General features: G+C 40.7%; 2 protein-coding genes across 3 annotated transcripts in view; both read left to right on the top strand.

Annotated features, from left to right (window-relative positions):
* Bub3 (mitotic checkpoint protein Bub3) overlaps positions 1-21,461 on the top strand; it is a 164,267-nt gene that overhangs the window by 41,656 nt on the left and 101,150 nt on the right. The gene's annotated exons all lie outside the window — the stretch shown is intronic.
* LOC137647060 (protein farnesyltransferase subunit beta-like) overlaps positions 1-21,461 on the top strand; it is a 62,349-nt gene that overhangs the window by 24,988 nt on the left and 15,900 nt on the right. Inside the window, exons 7-9 of one of the 2 annotated variants that reach the window (XR_011045520.1) lie at positions 3,386-3,497; positions 4,621-4,735; positions 16,018-16,216. Coding sequence is in view for 1 of the 2 variants with exons in the window: in XM_068380223.1 (XP_068236324.1) it covers positions 3,386-3,497; positions 4,621-4,735; positions 16,018-16,140 (350 nt within the window). In the remaining variant the exon portion in view is untranslated. Of the gene's footprint in view, positions 1-3,385; positions 3,498-4,620; positions 4,736-16,017; positions 17,942-21,461 lie in introns of those variants that run through there. The other variant, XM_068380223.1, reaches the window with a different exon arrangement.

Raw genomic sequence — 21,461 nt, 5'->3', positions numbered from 1 at the left:
ACCGAGGTACTTCGATGGCTAGTAGACGTTCCCAGAACTCTTCCCCTAAGGGTGGACCTGCTACGTCTGCCACGCGTAAAGAAGGTACTCCAAGGCCTCCACGCTCTTCGTCTCACTGCCTTCAGAGTATCGAAATACTCTCGAGAACTAGAGGTTTTTCGAAGGAGGCAACCAGAGCGATTGCTAGAGCAAGGAGAACATCCACCCTTAGAGTCTACCAATCGAAGTGGGAAATCTTTCGAAACTGGTGCAAGTCAGTATCCATATCCTCGACCAGTACCTCTGTAACTCAAATAGCTGACTTCCTCTTATATCTGAGGAAAGAGCGATCTCTTTCAGCTCCCACTCAAGGGTTACAGAAGCATGTTGGCATCAGTCTTCCGTCACAGAGGCTTAGATCTTTCCAACAATAAAGATCTACAGGACCTCCTTAAGTCTTTTGAGACCACGAAGGAGCGTCGTTTGGTTACACCTGGTTGGAATTTAGACGTGGTTCTAAGATTCCTTATGTTAGACAGGTTCGAACCACTTCAATCAGCCTCCCTGAAAGATCTCACCTTTAAGACTCTTTTCCTGATATGCTTAACCACAGCTAAAAGAGTCAGTGAGATTCATGCCTTCAGCAAGAACATCGGATTCTCATCCGAAACGGCTACATGTTCTTCATCTTGGTTTTCTAGCCAAACACGAGCTGCCTTCTCGGCCTTGACCAATATCGTTCGATATTCCAAACTTATCGTATGGTTGGAAATGAACTAAAAAGAGTATTATGTCCTGTAAGAGCTCTTAAGTTCTATTTTAAAACCTTTACGAGGCCCGTCTGAAGCTTTATGGTGTTCAGTTAAGAATTCATCTTTGCCTATGTCAGAGAATTCTTTATCCTATTTTTATCAGACTGTTAATACGAGAGGCTCATTCCCTTCTGAATGAGGAAGACCAAGCTTGGCTGAAGGTAAGGACACACGAAGTTAGAGCTGTCACAACTTCCGTGGCCTTTAAACAAAATAGATCTCTGCAAAATATATTCGACGCAACCTATTGGGAAAGCAAATCAGTGTTCGCGTCTTTTATCTTAAGAATGTCCAGTCTCTTTATGAGAACTGCTACACTCTGGGACCATTCGTAGCAACGAGTGCAGTAGTGGTGGGGGCTCCACCACTACAATTCCCTAATTCCAGAACCTTTTTAATCTTTCTCTTGAAATATTTTTGGGTTGTCCGGAAGGCTAAGAAGCCTTTCGCATCCTACTTGATTTGGAGGGTGGTCAAAATCATTTCTTGAGAAGCGCCTAGATTAAAGGTATTGATGAGGACCTTTAGTATGGGTTGCAACCCTTCATACTTCAGCTCCTAGGAGTCGCTCAGCATCCTATGAGGATCGCGAGGCTCAGTAAGGAAGACGTACTTAAAAAGGCAGAGTAATTGTTCAAGTCGTCTTTCTTACCAGGTACTTATTTATTTTATGCTTGTTATTTTGAATAACTGCTAAAATAAAATACGGAATACTTAGCTCATAATGTCAACTTGTTATGCTGGTCTCTACCCACCCCCCTGGGTGTGAATCAGCTATATGATCATCGGGTAAGTTTGATATTGAAAAATGTTATTTTCCTTCAAAATAAATTTTTGAATATACTTACCCGATGATCATAAATTAAAGGACCCACCCTTCCTCCCCAATAGAGAACCAGTGGGACAGAGGAGAAAATTGGTTCGTTGTTGACATCGAGTACTTGAGTACCTACTTGACAGATGGCGCTGTTGATATACACCCCCACCTGTATAGCGATCGCTGGCGTATTCCTCCCGTAGATTTTTTCTGTCGGGGCAGCAGGGATGCAGCTATATGATCATCGGGTTAGTATATTCAAAAATTTATTTTACTAAGGAAAATAACATTTTAATAATAAACTAGACTCTACTATAGGTTGTGTTGCCTACAAGGATGGGAAAGGGAGATACAGTACCATGATTACAGTGGCTGCAAGTTTTTTTTTATATATATATTTAAAAGTAAGCTGTTCCTTGATTGTAGAACTTCAGTATGAAAATCATTATTGGTGCTTTTTATCATTCATTTGTTGAAGTGTTATTAGAAGAAGTTTTCTGTATTTATGAGCTGATATACTGTATTTTTGACTGGATCAGTTTCAGCAAGTAGATTTGGTGAAAATGTAAACATTAGAAGGTACGAGTGTGAAACACCAAAGTTTATTTTTACTTAAATTCAAATCCACCAAACAATATTTGTGTGTAGAATAATTTGATACTTTTGGTGTTAGAATAAAACCATTAAACATTTTCAGTCTGGTAGATTAACATTTGCATTATTGAAATGTATGTAAATAAGCTATTTAAAAACCTCCCATGTATACAAATATTTTGCAAAAGTACAGTATGAATTTCAGTTTGATGTAAATAAAAGTTATTCGCATAAAACAATCGGCTACCCAGTAGTTGAAGATACAGTATCAAGTTGATTTAGCGATACTGTACTAGGTTGCAAATCTTTTGTAGCCATGTGCAATAGAATTACAATAATTTTACAATCTAAATGCATAATTATTCTCTCTCTTACATGGCAATGTGTACCTTGTCACAAAAAACCACATCCAGCATCAGTAGTTAATCATGATAAAAGTTTGTGTATGGAAAGTATTTTGTAACAATAATGCTGTCACATGTGTTTGTGATGTAATAGAGTTTAAAAGGGGTTATAATTTTGTCTTTCTTCTTTCTATGCATTTTTCATTGTTTATCATAAACTAGAGTGAATGAAACCCCCAAAATGGTGTTTTATTATGTTCTGTATACCAGATGTCCACTAATACTTAGGGAAAAGCTTTTAAAGAAAAGTTTGATTTTACCTAGGATAGATATTTTAATATCAGCTGTTGGGCTTTGCTAGTGCTCGGTTGGTAGGTATCAGGTCCTCATGGAAGCTTTTATACATCTAATACATCTAATCATGTTAGTTTTTGGGCTTTAGAGGTAAATCATACTATACTTGGTTGATGTATTACATGCCTTTACCTATATCCCATGAAATTCCAGCTGTTGAAAGTGCATAATCCTGAAGCTGAATGAATTTTATGTCAGAAACAGTTTGTTGTGGGATATAATCCTTGTGAAAGATGAGGAGCCATACTGTTGAATTTGAATTATTGGCCGTTGCTATCAGGGAAATTTTGCCGTCTGCATTTTTCATGGGGTTAAAGTTGGAAAATGGTCTTCAAGAATGAATTTTGATGTAAAATCAGGGGTTTATGATAAACTGTATGGAAGAAAAATTTTACCCTGTACTCATGTTCATCAATGGTTGTTTAGTAGTCATTAGCTTACTATAGGAACTTGAAAACTCAAAGATTTCTAAATTTGCATTCCAGATGCAGCAAGTTTAAGCTGTGATAGGTGGATGTTTCAGCAAGAAGCACTTCAGGAATATTTACTTCTGTGTTGTCAGCATCCGAGGGGTGGCTTGATTGATAAACCTGGCAAGTATGTAGTGTTATCATGTTGCTAATATTCAGTATACAGTAATTATGAATACAATAGCTATGGTATTTAATGTAATATTGGGTGCATTTTATTCAAATATAATAGGGTGAAATAACTTCCACCATCTGCAATCTTCTAAATTTCCATTTGTTGCAATTATGATACAGTACTGAGATTTTGTTTTGTATCTTCCTTTTTTTTATATGTTAACTTTAGTTATGAGTAATAAGAAGAGAATACAGTATACAGTAGTACCTTGGAGATAGATCCTAATTCATCCCAAAACTGAACTGGGAGAGAGCTAAATGTGAACTGGCTCAGTCGGCTTTGTTTCTGTTATACAGGTTGTTTAAAATTGTTTGACCTTCAACATTTGTTCGAGTTTTGGCAAGTTCGATCTTTGAGGCATTACTGTATACCCCAAACCTGAAGTTTCCAATTCTTGAAATCTAGTTGAAAAACCTTTTTGATCAGATATTTTTTACACATTTTTAAGCATTAAGCTATTTCAATGTTCAGTGGTTTATAGATTAATGTATAATCATTGGAAAGTACAGTAGCTAAAGAACAGTATTTTTTCATAAGTGATAATTTTACATAGTTTAGAGGACCATGTAAAGTAAAGTACAGTATATAAAATTGTTATTTTCATTATTGTCATTGTTTTTAATCATTAATGTGTAGTAGTATAACAAGGCCTTTAAGTTATGTGACTCACCTGGGGGAGGAGCTCTTAAAGTCGAAGGTGAAAACTGATGCAAGGGAAATTTAAAGAAATTAGACCCTTTTGGCATAAAACAACAAAGGATTAGATGTAGAATACGGAAAGCAGAAAGCAGCCTCAGTTGTATTTCTTTCTAGCTGTTATATTTCATTTATTCCATTTTGTCTCATCCCACTTAGCAGTCATACAATAACTTCGCTCCAATTTTTTCCTTTCATTTGGGAAAATAAAGCCTTTGGGTAAAAGCAGTTTATTGGTTTTGATAACTCTCTTTATTAAAGTAATAATAACAATAAACATATTTTCTAACGGTATCCTTTCATTTTCCATACAGTATAGTTATATTGAAATTACTTATTCTATGCCGTGTATCTACTACCATTATTATCATCTTTACAGATCTCCAGACTTCTACCACACATGTTACACTCTGAGTGGCATGTCTGTAGCTCAGCATTTTTCAAGTGGATCAGTAAACAATAAATGTTTAGTTGGGAAAGCCACCAATGAATTGGTAAGTACAAGTAATGTGATTTGTTCTGGACTCCCAAGTGAATGTGGTAAACATGTCACAGTTTGACACAAGTTTCCCTGGCGCACCTTTCTCTGAGGAAGTGTAGCCTGTCACACCCTTACTGTACGGCCAGTTCCTGTGTGTAGCCCCGACAACCACCTCTGCCATATCTTCCAACACTATCTGCTTGGTAACAGGTTTGCTTGATTCAACGTAAAATCGAAGTTGGGTGTATGAATATTAAACCTGTGAATATGAAGTAAATATTGTCATGTATATATTATAAGGTACTTTAAGTGTTTCGTGTAATTCGTTAAGCTTCCTTAAATATATTCCTACCTAGGTTAAAGAATTCGCCAACACTGTTACCAAGCTCATTTCATGAAGCAGTGCTCAGCAAGTCATTCAGTTCTCATTATAGACTGATATTATTAACAGGAACAGCAATTATTAATTATATGAGTATATTAAATTTACCAGAAGTATCTCTTATTTCATGCCATAGTAATTATGTTATCTATCGGCTACGATAAGCGACAAATAAAATTATAAAAAGGTTCGATAACTCCTCTTCAACACCACTTACTTCTATTGCAATCTTTTTACTATTTTAATTTGTTTTTTTTATGTATTTAGCTTGAATATTTTTAAGGAAGCTTTACAATTTGTACATAAACAATTATCTTATATATGTGACAGTAGCTGCTTCATATTCATAGGTATAACATTCATACTTCCAACTTAGATTTTAAACTGAATCTAAGCAAGCTCAAGCTCATAACCTATCAGATAGTGTTGGGAGAGATGGCAGAGGTGGTGGGCTGGGCTACACACTGGAACTTGGCGTGCAGTAATGATGTAACAGGGTGCATTTCTCCGGGGGATGTGTACCAGGGAGACCTGTGTCCAACTATACACGTCATATTTGTTGATAGATGATGCTTTTTAGGGTAAGTTATTCGATTGCAGTCTATCTTAGTTCTGTACTCCTACAGAATGTCAGGTATTTTTCTATATTCAAAAGTGAGCACAGGAATATATGTTGAGAGGACCAGTTTACAGTATAGACAAGCACTTTGCTAAAAGGTTATTACTGTACTAGTACTTTTCAAAAACAAAGATAGTTAATTGAACTTAGTGGTAAGCTGTTACACCTTCCAACAAAAACTCGTCTGGTACCTAACCCTCTACAGGCAAGTTGGTCATTAAACATATATGGTGACAGTATAGGACTTGTCAAACTTTATTCCTAAATGATAGGTAAAAGTTAGAGGAGTGAAATTGTGATGGTGTTGAAAAGTCATGTTTGAAGACAGTCATATGGAATTGATGGAGAGTATAACATAACAAGTCAGCTAGAGGCTTCAAGAAATGCTGTAGAGAACCTCAAGTAATTGTTGGCTATTTACCACTCAAAGTAAACTTTAAACAGTACCTTTCTATAGGTGTATGCTTATTTATTACAATTTAAGCTTGTCTGTAAGAACTATCAAAACAAGGCATAGTCTTTAGTATAATAGACCTTTTTGGGCTCAAGCCATGGCGTCCTGATGGAAGGTTCCTGTTTGGTAGCTTCCTTGGGTATAAGACTACTAAGATATTCCCAGAGAATTTAACCACAGGTTATCACAGAATTCTAACTTCTGGAGCGAGTATCTCAAAGGTTTCCCTTTAAGACATCGTAATACAACAGGGGACACGCATGTCTGAACGTGCCACATAGCTATCTTCACCCCGAACAGAGTTAATGCTTCGGTGTGTAAGGACTGAGAATAGCTGGGAGCCGTTCCACAGCTAATCTCACTCGTGGCTACTACTGATACTCGAGACGTAAACAAACGGACGCCATTGCTCTGATGACGTCACGCCCGTCTTCATCCTTTGTTTAGTAGCTGCCCTACTTAGACGGATTTTCCCTGTGTTATCTTTATCGCTTTGCATCTTCGCTATGTCGTTACCTTCAGCCTCGCCTTCTTCTGGAAAGTTGAGTACAAGGTTCCAGTATTGTTTAATTAAGCTCTGGCCGTAAAGTAAATATTACTTTTCGAAATAATTGATGTTTTGTGGCAGAGCTGTGCCTCTACCGGACCCGCCATTTTATGGCGTCGTTGTTGTTATGCATGTCTTATTTAGTTAGCCACAACAACGCTTCCGGCTTTATATACTAATCGAATACATTAGTTTATTTAGTCTTCATAGCTAGGAACTTTTATATCGTGTTTAGACGCTTTTATCGGTCATCGATTGACCTCATACCAGTCGGCTACTATAGCCCCCAGGCCAGGAGCCTACATACAAGTGTTCATGCATGATTTATTAGTGATCCTAGACTAAGTTATGAAGATAGTGGCATTATTATTTTACAATACTTTTGACAGTGATGCAAATGTTTTCGCCTTCAGGGACCATATAGGGGATAGGCTAGTCAGTGATTCTTTCTAGCCTAACCTAATATTAGGATCCCTATATGCTTACTTCATCCCCTGCCTTGGCATTCCCTCTATTTAGCCTTGATCCCTTTTCTGAGTAAAGGGATTAATTGTCTAATAGAGTATATATCGCCTCTCTGTCCTCCCTAAAGGAATGAACCCCCTTTAGGGCTGCGTCTGAGAGTGAGGTTAGGCTAGCCTACCTGTATGGCTAGGATAGTCTATGACTTTCCTGCGATAGCGATATGTCTTCTTCCTTGCCTAGTTCAGGACTTTTAGCCCTGTTCTAGGTCGGGTTAGGAAGGTTTCTCTGTTCCATGCTGAAACTGTACTCTTGCACCGTTTTAGCCGATCAGCCTGATCTTAGGTTAGGGAGTGTCCTCCCTTCCCTTAGTGGCCGCTCTGGTACAGAAACCCTTCCTGGGAAGACTTCTCTCTTCTCCCTCCCCACCTATCTCTTGTATAGCCTAGCCTATGCTTAGGTTAGTTTATACTCATCTGTCCCCTGTCCTACAACTCCTCCTTAGGGTGGAAGAGTAGGGCTACCCGAGCTTCCTTGTGCAGTCCACTCTGGTACATATACCTTCATAGTGTCCTATAAGGTTAGTTACTAGTATAGTTCTGCATATGGGAGTCTCCCCCCCCCCCCTCTTGGGTGTTCCCTAGCCCTCCCTTGGGCTACCTAGCTCCCGGTCCCTAGTGACCCCTGCTCATGGATGTTAGAGCCTGCCTCTATCATGGGTACACCCCCTCAGGGAGGGGGAGGGATGTCTGGAACCCTGACGGTACTTCCTGCATCCCTTTCCCCCCTCCCCCTGTCTCTCTATCTATCCGGGTGCCGGTCTCTTGCCGCCTCTACTGTCGGCAATACCTGCCTCCTTCTTGGTGACTTCCCTACCCTTGCCGCCAGCCCCCCGTGTACCGAGGGACTGCCGGCTGCCGCCGGCTACTACCGGCGGCTCTCCTACTCCTATCTAATCGTCCGCTTGCCGGTCGATCACCGGAGTGCCGGCATATACTGCCGGCAACCCGATACTGCCTTTACCATCCTTATCCCAGTCACCAACCTGGCATCCTCCGACTGCCGGAGCCGCCGCTTCCTGCCGGCGTGCCGCCGTTGTGCCGGCGGCCGCCATCCTGGTATTTAACTGACTTTTGAAAATTGTCTGTTCTAATGCCAGAATCTATGCTGGAGCGAGCTCCGGCATGCCGGCGGCTTGCCGGATGCCCCGGAGGCGTCAAGAATACTTGCACCCCCTTACTGTAGCTATCATAAGACTAGGATAGCCCTATATCGCAAACAGATAAGCTGCTTCTGCTATTAAGATCAGTACCTAGTACTGCTCTATTAGTGATCATGCTGTCTCTTTGCATTCTTCTAATTCCAGCATGCTATGTGCATCTTAGCACGGCTGGTTGCCAGAAGCAGTTACCCTTTAATGAGGCCTTCTGGCTCTTAACTGGGAACCGAATGAATTCGATCCCAATCTTGTCCTTGGTTTTCCATGGAGTTCCAAAATACTGGGAATTCTAGGAAACTATATCCAATGATCTCGGTCATTTGGATTATCCAAGGACCAAGCTTATGGTAACCAGCCGGGCGAGATGCATGGAGCATGTTCTCCTTTACTGTTTTCATTCTCTATGCATCACACCTTCTTTAAGTTAAAATTAATGATTAATATTAACTTAGTTTAAGAGCCATTCTTATGACTCCCCCATACTCATTTTCTCTTTCTTCCACAGGAGGAGCAGATGAAGTGTGACTTCGCCTTCTGCGCTGTGAAACGCCCGCAGTTTTACGGGCATACGGCTTGCAGGACTCACGCCCCTTGTGCAGACAAGAAAGGGGATTTGAAGTTTTGGAATCCACTGGATTGTACGGTCTGCCAGGCCCACCTAGTTGAGGCCTTCCATAACCCTCCCTCAGCGGAGGTTAGAGACATTTCTCGTGAAAAGCTGCGCAAGTGGGTGCGTGGCTTTCAGAAAAATGCTACTGGACCGTACCTGGCCACCGAAGAACTGAGGTCCCTGTTGTTCCCTAAGGCCTCCCCTGACTCAGTGGTACCAAAAGATGCGATCCCCACTGTCCAAATTACGGTGGAACCTGATGTGGTCATGGCTCAGTCCATGCACGAGTGTCGTTTAGATTCCGAGGATGATGAACAGATCTCAGACGTCTCGGAAGACACGGAGAAGACGCTTATGGCTCAAGGAGCCGAAGAGGACGAAGACAAGGTGGAGTACACCGAGTCGGAGCTTGGAGCTGCTCCCTCGTCCATCCCTCCTCCTACTCCTACACCGACGGAAATGTCCATTCCGTCTACCTCCTCGACTCCGGATCCTTCTTCTTCTACCCAAGAACTGATCCGGCTGATTAGAGCCGTCATGGACGACAGGCTGAAGGAGAACCAGGAGTCCATCAGGTCGATGATTGGATCCAGAGAACCGAAGAAGATTTCGGTCAAGGATCTCCCCGCTTGCTCTCATGCCAACCCGTGGAGGTATGCAGAGCATATGGTTATTGCGACCGGCAGGATCTTTGTTAGTGACAAGATCGGCACGGTCCCGTTGGAAGATGTGGAGTTCTTCCCAAGCTTTGAGGCCTACCCGGACTGTTACGGCCGGCTTCGTTCCGAACCTGCCTCGAAGGAAGAGACCGAACCTAAAGAAGAGATAGTGTTCGATCTCACAAAGGCCCAGGCTATGCTAGCCTCCGCATTTAAGAGTAGGGGCTTTACCTGCTCTAAGCTTCCGGCTTTGAGCAAGAAGCATCCTACGTACGTTGCACCTGACACTGCGGTTCTTCCTTTCTTGGAAAAGGCCTTAGCTGCATGCCTTAAAGCGGCGGAAGAAGGGAAACCCTGCCCTGCACTGGAGGAGTGCAGACCCTTCTCCATCGTGACCCCCCCTGACGCTCGACACTGGAAAGATGTTCAGCATACTTTCGTCGTGGGAAGGCTCGATCCTGACGTCGCCGGACGTCAGTTTAATGAAGACCTCCCTAAGCTCAACGATCACCTCCTTCGCCGGGAACAAGACACGAAGGAGAGGCTTGCGGCATCTCTTTCTCATCAAGTCCAACTGGAAGTGATGGCCTGTGACACTAGAATACCAGATCACTACATGGTACTATCCAAATCCCACTTACTGACAGTAATGAAGGACTTGTACCACTTCATAAAGGCTCGAAGAGCCTGTCGTGAATTCGTGTTTGCCGGTGCCACCGTGAAACACGAACCCCGGAGGCTGATTTCCTCCAACATCTGGGGAAAGCACCTGTTTCCTTCTGACCTTGTCAAGGAAATAACTGACAGAGCCGCCACGGAGAATAGGAACCTTCTCCACAAGTGGGGCATGTCCAGAAAAAGGAAACCCTCTCAGGACGATGGACCTCAGCCTAAGAGGAAACCTCAAAAGCCAAAACCCCAGCAACGTCAGCAACAACGTCAGTTTCCGGGACCCGCTACCTCCCAAGTGGTTGCCCAACCACAACAGACCTTTCAATTGGTCCCCCAACCGGTGTTGTCACAGTCACCGGTCTTCACCCCTGCCTTTGAGCAACCATCCACTACCTTTCATGCCAAAGGTAGAGGCTCGTTCAGGGGTGCAAGCAGAGACGCATCTCGCCGTCCCTCCAGAGGTAGAGGAGGAAAGGGAGCTAGCGGCCGAGGCAACAAGTCCTCGGGACACCAGAAGCAATGAAGTGCTTCCGGTGGGAGGAAGACTCCGCCAATTCCAGGATCGTTGGACCTTCGATCCCTGGGCACACAGCATCATCAAGAACGGTCTAGGCTGGAGTTGGACGCAACCACCCCCAATCTTCCAGCAGTTCTTCCAGCAATCGACCCCCCTTCTGGAAGAATATGTTCTAGACCTCTTGAACAAGAAGGTGATAAGGAAGGTAAAGTCCACCAGGTTCCAAGGGAGACTGTTTTGCGTTCCCAAGAAGGACTCAGACAAACTCAGAGTCATTCTGGACTTATCCCCCCTCAACAAGTTCATAGAGAACAACAAATTCAAGATGCTGACGCTTCAACAAATAAGGACCCTTCTGCCTCAAGGTTCCTACACGGTCTCTATAGACCTGGCGGATGCCTATTGGCACATTCCAATGAACCATCACGCTTCCTCCTACCTAGGATTTCGACTCCAAAGGAAAAGCTACGCCTTCCGGGCCATGCCATTCGGCCTCAATGTGGCCCCTCGGATCTTCACAAAACTGGCGGATGCCATAGTACAACAGCTCCGCCTAAGAAACGTCCAGGTGATGGCCTACCTCGACGATTGGCTAGTCTGGGCTCCATCGCCCGAAGAGTGTGCAAAGTCTTGCAACGAAGTTACCCAGTACCTAGAACACCTGGGATTCAAGATCAACGAGAAGAAATCTCGCCTCTCTCCAGCTCAGAAGTTTCAGTGGTTGGGAATCCACTGGAATCTTCAGTCACACCGCCTTTCCATCCCCCAGAAGAAAAGGAAGGAAATAGCAGGGTCTGTCAAGCGACTACTGAAATCCAAACGCATTTCAAGACGACAGCAGGAACGAGTTCTAGGCTCTCTACAATTCGCCTCAGTGACAAACCCAGTGCTTCGTGCACAGCTAAAGGATGCCGCGGGAGTCTGGAGACGCTCGGCATCCATCGCTCGAAGAGACCTCAAGAGACGGCTTCCAAACAGACTTCGACGCCTCCTAAAGCCGTGGTCGGAAGCAAAGGCCCTGAAAAGGTCCATTCCTCTCCAACACCCTCCTCCATCACTCAACATCCACACGGATGCCTCACTGGAAGGCTGGGGAGGTCACTCCCACCTGAAACAGGCTCAAGGGACCTGGTCTCCACTATTCAAGACGTTCCACATAAACATCTTGGAGGCCATGGCGGTCCTTCTAACTCTGAAGAAGTTATCCCCGCCGCCCTCGATCCACATCCGTCTAACCCTAGACAACTCGGTGGTAGTTCGTTGTCTCAATCGCCAAGGCTCAAGATCGCCCCAGATAAATCAGGTGCTTCTCCCAATCTTCCGTCTGGCGGAGAAGAAGAAGTGGCACCTGTCTGCAGTTCACCTACAAGGATTCCGCAATGTGACAGCGGATGCTCTATCTCGGACAAACCCGATAGAGTCGGAATGGTCTCTATACGCAAGATCGTTCTCCTTCATCTCTCACCAAGTCCCAGAACTTCAGATAGATCTCTTTGCAACGAGCGACAACAATCAACTTCCTCTGTACGTAGCCCCGTACGAGGACCCCAAAGCAGAAGCGGTGGACGCCATGTCACTGGACTGGAACAGGTGGTCCAAGATATACCTGTTCCCTCCCACCAACCTTCTGTTGAAAGTCCTCTCCAAACTGAGAACCTTCAAAGGGACAGCGGCCCTAGTGGCTCCCAAGTGGCCCCGGAGCAACTGGTACCCCCTGGTCCTGGAGCTGCAGCCCAAGCTGATCCCTCTCCCGGGCCCAGTTCTCTCTCAACAAGTACAGAAGTCGACTGTCTTCGCTTCATCATCGAAAATCAAGGACCTTCATCTCATGATTTTCTCTCCCTTGCCGCAAAGAAGAGGTTTGGGATCTCGAAGAAAAGTCTAGACTTCCTAGAGGAATACAAGACCGAATCCACGAGACGGCAATATGAATCATCCTGGAGGAAATGGGTCTCCTTTGTCAAGGCAAAAAATCCTAAAGAAATCACCATTGATTTCTGTATGTCCTTCTTCATTCACCTTCATGGACAAGGATTAGCAGCCAATACGATTTCAACCTGCAAATCGGCCTTGGCTAGACCAATTCTATATGCTTTCCAAATTGATCTGTCCAACGACATCTTTAACAAATTACCAAAAGCATGTGCTCGCCTACGTTCAGCACCCCCTCCGAAACCGATCTCCTGGTCACTAGACAAGGTACTCCATTTCGCCTCCAACTTGGACAACGATTCATGCCCCCTCAAGGATCTGACTCAGAAAGTTATATTTTTATTTGCTCTCGCTTCGGGAGCTCGAGTCAGCGAAATAGTGGCATTATCAAGAGAAGAGGGACACATCCTGTTTACCGATTCAGGAGAAGTGACCCTCTCCCCTGATCCGACGTTTCTCGCTAAAAACGAATTACCCACCAAAAGATGGGGCCCTTGGAGAATATGCCCCCTGAAGGAGGATGTCTCTCTATGTCCAGTAGAGAGTCTCAAGGTCTATCTTCGCAGAACTTCGAACTTTGGTGGAGGCCAACTCTTCAAAGGAGAAACATCGGGCAGCGACCTGTCACTGAAACAATTAAGAGCGAAAATCACCTACTTCATTCGCAGAGCGGATCCGAACAGTACACCCGCTGGTCATGATCCTAGAAAAGTGGCATCTTCTCTGAACTTCTTTCAGAGCATGGACTTTGAAAGCCTTAAAAACTTTACGGGCTGGAAGTCCTCGCGAGTTTTCTTTAAACATTATGCGAAACAAGTGCACGAAGTCAAACATTTTGTGGTAGCCGCAGGTAGTGTTATGAAACCTGCACCTAACTCTGCGTAGAACAGTGAGTTACTTGGGACTCTAACTCTTCGGGTGCCTATGTTGACCCTCGAGCGATTCATAGTGATGTCTAAAAACACTTAGTGCTTTTATAACTGTTCTTATCCCAGGTGAAATGTCATAGTGTCACACAAGTGCCGCATGCCTTGAGCATGATGTGTTGTTTAAAGACTTGCGTTCCTCGAGAACGAGTACCTACTAATCCTGAAATTCCTTTTCAGATTCAAGAGCAAGCCTTTATTTCTATGTACATTATTATTACTGTAAATGAACTTTACTTTTGCTGTAAATTATTTAATTTCTGCATTGTGAAATAAAATTTCTATTTTATTACTTATGCGTCTCTTTCAGCTCCTACCTACTATGAAATACATACTGTCATAGTTTTATTTATTCCTCCTTTCTTATGGTCATGAAGAATTTAAGATGTCTAATCCTAAATTATATTCACCCTGTCTCAGTAAGGTTCCTACACGAAAACTTACTTCTGATAACCAAGAGATGAACTCTATACACAGTGCCCAACCACCACTGGTCTAATTCAGAATGTTCCTATACAAATATCAAACATTCTGCTTCATCTCTAAGTTCTTCAAGTTCTTCTGTCAGGATGAATAGCCCTTCAATACCACTTTGACGTCGGCATAGCCCATGGGAACTTCCTACCAAAGGGGGGCAGGATTCTTCGTTCCTATGGTTCTTTACCTAAGATTACTTTGCTGTTTTGTCAATGCCTAGGCACTTAACACTGGGGGAAAATCTACCACGATACATTGATTCTCTGGTACTCTTCCATCAGGACGCCATGGCTTGAGCCCAAAAAACGGATTTTGAGCGAAGCGAAAAATCTATTTTTGGGTGAGATAGCCATGGCGTCCTGATGGACCCTCCCTACTACTTCGTCCAGTTTTGTTCCCACCCTACACAATTGTATCATGGTGATGGGCAGCAACTGGCTTCAGGATGAAGACGGGCGTGACGTCATCAGAGCAATGGCGTCCGTTTGTTTACGTCTCGAGTATCAGTAGTAGCCACGAGTGAGATTAGCTGTGGAACGGCTCCCAGCTATTCTCAGTCCTTACACACCGAAGCATTAACTCTGTTCGGGGTGAAGATAGCTATGTGGCACGTTCAGACATGCGTGTCCCCTGTTGTATTACGATGTCTTAAAGGGAAACCTTTGAGATACTCGCTCCAGAAGTTAGAATTCTGTGATAACCTGTGGTTAAATTCTCTGGGAATATCTTAGTAGTCTTATACCCAAGGAAGCTACCAAACAGGAACCTTCCATCAGGACGCCATGGCTATCTCACCCAAAAATAGATTTTTCGCTTCGCTCAAAATCCGTTATGTACATGAGGTTAGTAACAAAATACTATAAATGGCTGCCAATTTTTGGGTAGTTTTACTCCAAAATTCTTTTTATTAAAGAAAGTAGTGTATGTGAAATACATATGGATTATCAGTGAAGGATTTTAAAGTATAAAAAAAAAAAAAAACAAAGTGCAGTGGTGAGAATTTAGAATGGCTGCCATCTTTAGATGAAAAGACCTGCAGGTAGGTGAGCTATTGGTCTTGTTATAGACTACATTTGATGTAAAAAAAAGTCTTGGAACCCCTATCTTTGCCATTGTACAATTTACAGAATTAGAATAGTTTTACCTTATAAATTTTGGAAGTTAGCATTTTCTCTTAAAATGAAAGCAGTCAAAGAATGTTCATGTTCTGCCAAGTTTTCCGCTGACATTAAACTAGAACTAAAGCTGTGAGCTTGGAATTGGCAATGGCATGATAACAAGTAGAATTTAACTGTAGTTTACTATCTGATTTTATTTTTATTGTGTTCAAAATGAACCTCATATTATACTGGTTTTATGCAAAGCAATTATTAAATGCTTATCCTTTGTTTCCTCCATGGCTCTTAAGAGAAATTTAGCAAAGTTAAATTGCAAGTAAGCAGAGGACATTTGATGATTGTGTTTCTATCATTTGTACAGTATTAGCCTTCCTCAGACATTTTCAAGTTTTTTCTCAGCAGGTTGAACCATGTAATGGGGCATTACCCATAATGTGCTTTGTATGCAGGAAAGTAAGTATAACCAGTATTAAAAGTTCTTTGAAGCATCCTTTGGGAGTCTTGATACTTTACTTTCTGTCTTTTACTGTTCATCACTTTAAATGTCTTTTCCAAGTTTTCACACTCCAGTAAGAACAAATGCTTCAAGCTAATCCGGAGAGTCTGTAAAGGAAACTCAAAGGTCTATTTGAAAGCAGTTGAAAACTATGAGAAATCAAAATACTTTTTTCTTGTTACAGTATTTTTTTCCTTTTTAACAGGTTGAGGTGCACCCCTTGTACAATGTTGGACTGGATGCAGCTATAAGTGCCAGTCAGCATTTCAACAGCCTACCAGTACCTCAGGCAATTAAAGTGGAAGAGGAATCGCCTGCCCAAAGTTGAGGAACATCATTTTTTAGCTACTGTTTATGAAATACATTAATGTTGAAACCTTACCACCATCAATTCTGTATGACATGTAAGGGAATTTCAGTGACATTAATAGTAATATGATGTACTGCTAATTGTTGGTATCTGGAGAACAATGCTACTATGCTGTAGTTTTCAGCATTTGTATTATCAGAAAATTCTATTTTGAAATCAGAGGGTCTTGACACTATTTGATATACAGTATTCACAAGAAAAGTTTCTTCAAGCCCTACGAAGAATCTTTCAAACAACTGACAAGTTTATTTATTTATTAATTTTTTTTTCTGGGGGGGGGGGGGGGGGCAAATTCATAATAACTAAGGAGTGAACTGTAGCCATTCCTTGAGTGAGTTTGATCTCTTTTACATCTTTTTTGTTTGGCTGACTTCATGGTCATAGTATGGTACATATGTAAATACAAATCGTGACAATTTTATAAATTGCCAGTTGTTAGGAATCACAGTTTTTATCTTGTTAATATCAAGCTAAGTTGTTCTAAACAAAGACCAGGATACCCAGAGTTTCCGTTTTTGTACAGTGTTGTTTACATATTGATCGATACCGCTGTAAATGATCAGGGAGGGTATCTGCGTGTTTCTAATTGTGAATGCAGTGGAGCGAGACACTGAGTATGGAATGGTAACATTATTCTGCATTTGATTTTAGTCAACATATTGTCTTTTGATGGAAAAACCAAAGATGTACAGAATTGGATTTCAGTAGGATCCTAAAAATATTTCTTCTTGGTTACATTCGATTAGTACCACCATGATAACGAGTTTTGTTCAAAGTCATTAACCGGTATTTTTTATGATTGGTTTTATGCATTATAAGTAAAAGATATTGTAGTAATCACTAAAGTATTAGTATTCTTAGTGGGATTAGGTTAATGCTGTAGTATTCAGTAACAAAGAAATTATCGATCTGTACCCCATTTAAAAAGAAATTTAGTTTAAGGAAATTATTTATAAATTCTGCAGCATCATTGTAGTAAGAAGAACTGAGACACTTGAGTTAAGATGATTAAGAGGTAGTCAAAATTGAGTTATTGAAAGAATGAATTTAAATTATTTTCATGTCCACACACTGGTTTTTTATAGTACAGTATTAATCTGGTGGTTTGAGATATTGAAAGCAGAGTTAGAACTTGCATTGAAGGAAAGTAGAGTTGAAAAATAGATTGCAAGCAGAGTTGAGAGGATCCTTTAATGTTTAATGTAAATCAAATATCATTGCATTCTAATAATACGAAAGTGTAAATTTACTTTTAGCAGATTTTTGATTGATGAATAGCTTCAGGAATGGGCTAATTAGAGCTAGAATCATATGAAGGCAGCTTAGAAATACTGTATGTTTGGCTTTAATGAAAGCAAAGTAGTAGAAGAGTACACGTTGCGAGTCCCCTTATCAAGAGCTATTTGAAAATCTTTGCTTGAGCTTTTTTTTTAATTTAGAATAAGATTTAACCTTTTATGTCATTGTGAATATGTAGCTTATTTATAGTACTTGAAACTATGAAAAGAATATAATTTCATTTATAGTTATGATACAGTAAAAGAAAATCGTGATTATATCATCATATGATTCTTGTATAGTTTCACCAGTAAGGTAACTTACAAAATCATATGGTTTCTCTTATGAATTTTGGTTCCTGTTCCTCGTTTGCCAATTCTGATTTAGGAAGAAGTACCTTTGCTAGTTCTTGTTTAATGTATTATGTCCGTCCTTTTTTTCTCAATATGTATTGGTTGTTTATAAAGCTGCTCTATGTTCTTACATGCTTTTCATGAGACCCATAAGTAATATAATTCATAAATAAGATTTTTTCAGATTAATTCTCACTATGAAATATATTGATTACCATAGTTCCTAGACATAGGCTTAACTGATAAAACTGGCATTAGGTAAAAAGCCAGGTTTACTTGACTGGTATTGATGTGATTTACTATTATGACCTGAAGCGTTATGATAATTTCATTATTAAAGATACTGCAGTAAATTAGATGTTTGGAAGGAAACATGACACAAAGTTCATCATGCTATAAGAAAAAGAAGCCTTATCTCTCAAAACACTTATGAAATTAACACTTTCATGAAGTTTGAATTTTACATATGTATTTTGGTCATTTGATAAGTGTGAATTCTAAGAGTCTTGTCTCAGAAGATTAGTGGATTGACATCTTGTCGGTTTTCAAGTTTTAAAATCTATAAAATGACTAACCCTTTCTTTATAATCGTACATACTGTATTAAAGTAAATTATAATTTTCACTTACTTTTTAGGGTGATATATGATTATAACATTAGTATATTGGCAGACAAAGCTAATCTAGCTTTTTAATATTTACCAACATAACAGAGTATGTGTTTAGTTCTTGAATCATCAGCATGTATTACCAGTTCTGAAAGCTGCTGGTAATATCAATATCTTTTAAATATGACAGTAGTATTATGAGTTGATGGCTATTGGTGATACATATATTGGCAATGTTGGTACTGGTTATGCAAGAGGCCATTAATATACTTTGTTTCAGTAGTTTCTTTTAGTTAAATCTAAAGGCTGACTTGAATTTGACCTTGCATTGACTAGTCAAAATTACTTCTTTCTGGTTAGGCTCCAAAGTTAGAACGTGTTGTACTTTAGTTCGTAGCAAGATCATTTTATTTCCATGAACCTTCCCTAGGTTTTTTTTTACTTCTCTCGAGAAGCTAAGTTTTATTAAAACTAAAAAAATTCTTGTTTCCTTTTCTTTAAATAAGCTTATGCCTCTAGTAAAGTAATGAGACAATATAGCAGTTGTGACAATCTTGTGGTTAATGGCATTAACTGATGGCTTTGGCAAGCCATACTGTTTTTGTCTTCATTCTCTGCATTGCCGTGGGCTTGTTGACAAGCCCTAACTCCAGATTGTTCAGATTTAGGTTTATTAGTGCTCTTAGATATCTTGGCTTATTTAAAAAGTCAAATGATTTTTGTTAACTAATCTATTTAGAAGAAATGTTTTAATTCTTACATTCTACCTTGTTTCGAGTACAGTACACCACAATATTCATTGATTTCTTCCTTATTTTGGTTCCTGATTTAGATGCAAGTAAGATTGATAAAGTAACTGCTTAAGTTGGTACCAGGGCACAAAGCAATGCTTAAAGGCCTTACCACACAAGGGGCAAATGCAAGGCGGGCGCTCTAATTTGCCCGTAATTCTCTCGCTTGCTTTGGACCCTTTGCTTATTCACTTAATTCTGTACTGATTAATGCAAATAACATGTAAAAAATGCAAACACTACGGCCGATGCTCGGAAATAACTTGACGCGACGGAGATCCGACGGGAAAGAGCGAGCGATGCTATCTTCGTGAGCAGCCTCTTGCACACTCGGCCACCTAGCGGCTGCATAGGGAACCTTCTTGTATCCTCGTATCTCAGGGCAAAAATTTGCTTGAAATTTTCCTTTTATCTCAAATTTCTCATATGTTGGGACATTCGTATGTCGAGGTATTACTGTTGTAATTTTTTTCAGAATTGCCAACCAGACTAGAAGATCTTATCTGAGAACACTATGATGGTTCTTCACTGCAAATTCCAGTAGCAGCAAGACTTTCAAACTTTTAACATGGTTAGGAGAGCCTTTCTCCTGATCCGTGGGTGCTAGCTGTAGTTAAAGAAGGTTACTGGATTACTCGAGCCTCGGAGTACCTCGTACATAACCATGTACGAGGTACTAATTCCATTTCAATTTACCTAGCAAGTACAACAAAGGAACAGATTTTGAAACTAAAAATTGGAAAACTTCGGGAAAAAGATGTGATAGAAGAAGTCTTAAACCCTGCGCTGGTATTTTACAGCAGGCTATTCATAGTCCCCAAAACATGAGGTATTGGAGATGAGTTCTAAAGTCTCAAACAATAAGTTTACAGTCTTTACAAAATCTTCAATGGAAATCCCCTTGACACTTTTGGGGCAATATAGAAATTTTTTTTTTCAATATAGCTCTCAGATACATATTTTATAATTTGCTATTCATCTCCAACTTGAGGAAATACCCATTTTGTCAACTGTGTCAAAGGATTGCCAAATTAAGTGCCTGTGTTTTGGTCTCGATGGCTCCTCATGTGTTCACCAGGATGATGACTTCCATTTAAAAATGATTAAGGATTTTGGGGGTAAGAGTTCTTTTTTACCTGGACATTCGACTATTATTGACCAATTCGTTAGTTAGGATTTGGATTAAAGTGTGGTTGCTCAGGTTACTACTGTATAATGGTTGGTGATCTGGTGATCTTAGTCATTTTGAAGAAGTTTTTTTTGGTTCCAACTTTGAAGATTCTATATTTGGGAACGATAATAGCAACAGTTTGCTTCCATGTTTTTCGTCTGAAAAGAAGATTGTCATTTCTTCTTTTGTTGACAAAGTTCAGAAGGCTGAAGTCTATGTGGATGAGACTTCTAGGGATCATGACTTCCTTAAAGAAATTAGTTTTGATGGGACACCTTTAGATGAGGGTTTTCCAATATCATTTGGTCTATATAGGAACAAAATAGTCAAACTTGGCAATCTCATTTCCAGTGATGAACCAATTTCAATTGCAGAGTTTTGGCAATCGTAGGCGGTTATCCTAGGGAGTTTCCTTGGAAGGAAAAATCACAGAACTTTCTCCATACACAGATGCTTCTCAGGGAAAACGGAAAGCAACTCTAGATCTTTTGTATCTGTCAGGGGAACGAATGTCACTGACATCAACTATTCTCATTGACTGTTGAGAGATAAAAGGATTATTCAAGGCATTTGAGGACCACAAACCACTGGTGGTACGGAAATGTGGCTGTTTTCAGACATATGGTAGCATTGGCCTACATCCGGAACCAAGTGGGAACAGGGTCACAATCTGTGTACTGAATAATGAAGGTGCTACTGACTTGGAAAAATTTGAGAGGAATAAATCTTCGTATTTGGTTCCTTCTTGGAAAATTGCCACAATTCTATCAAATTCTCTCTTTAGAAAAGGTTGTGATTATTACATCTGAAAATAGATTTCTTTGTCTGGTAAGAGCCATTCAGTAATATTTGAACAAAACTTTAGGCCATTAAAGGTAGTGTTCCTAATTTGTTTTGTAGGATTAGAATTTCAAAATGTCCTCTGACCAAAGATGTAATGTCATTTTTTGTTAAGTTTAGGCATGGAGGTTCACAGAATTGGATCCAAGTTTAATAAAATCCTTGAAGGTTAGGGTTCATGATACTGTATTGGAATGCAGCTTCAAAGCTACACCTCTTAATTTTTGAAGAAATCTTTC

This window comes from Palaemon carinicauda, chromosome 9 (genome assembly GCF_036898095.1).
Source record: "Palaemon carinicauda isolate YSFRI2023 chromosome 9, ASM3689809v2, whole genome shotgun sequence".
Classification (NCBI taxonomy): domain Eukaryota; kingdom Metazoa; phylum Arthropoda; class Malacostraca; order Decapoda; family Palaemonidae; genus Palaemon; species Palaemon carinicauda.
The sequence above is the reverse complement of the archived record's forward strand: the minus strand, read 5'-3'. Positions and strand labels throughout refer to the sequence as shown.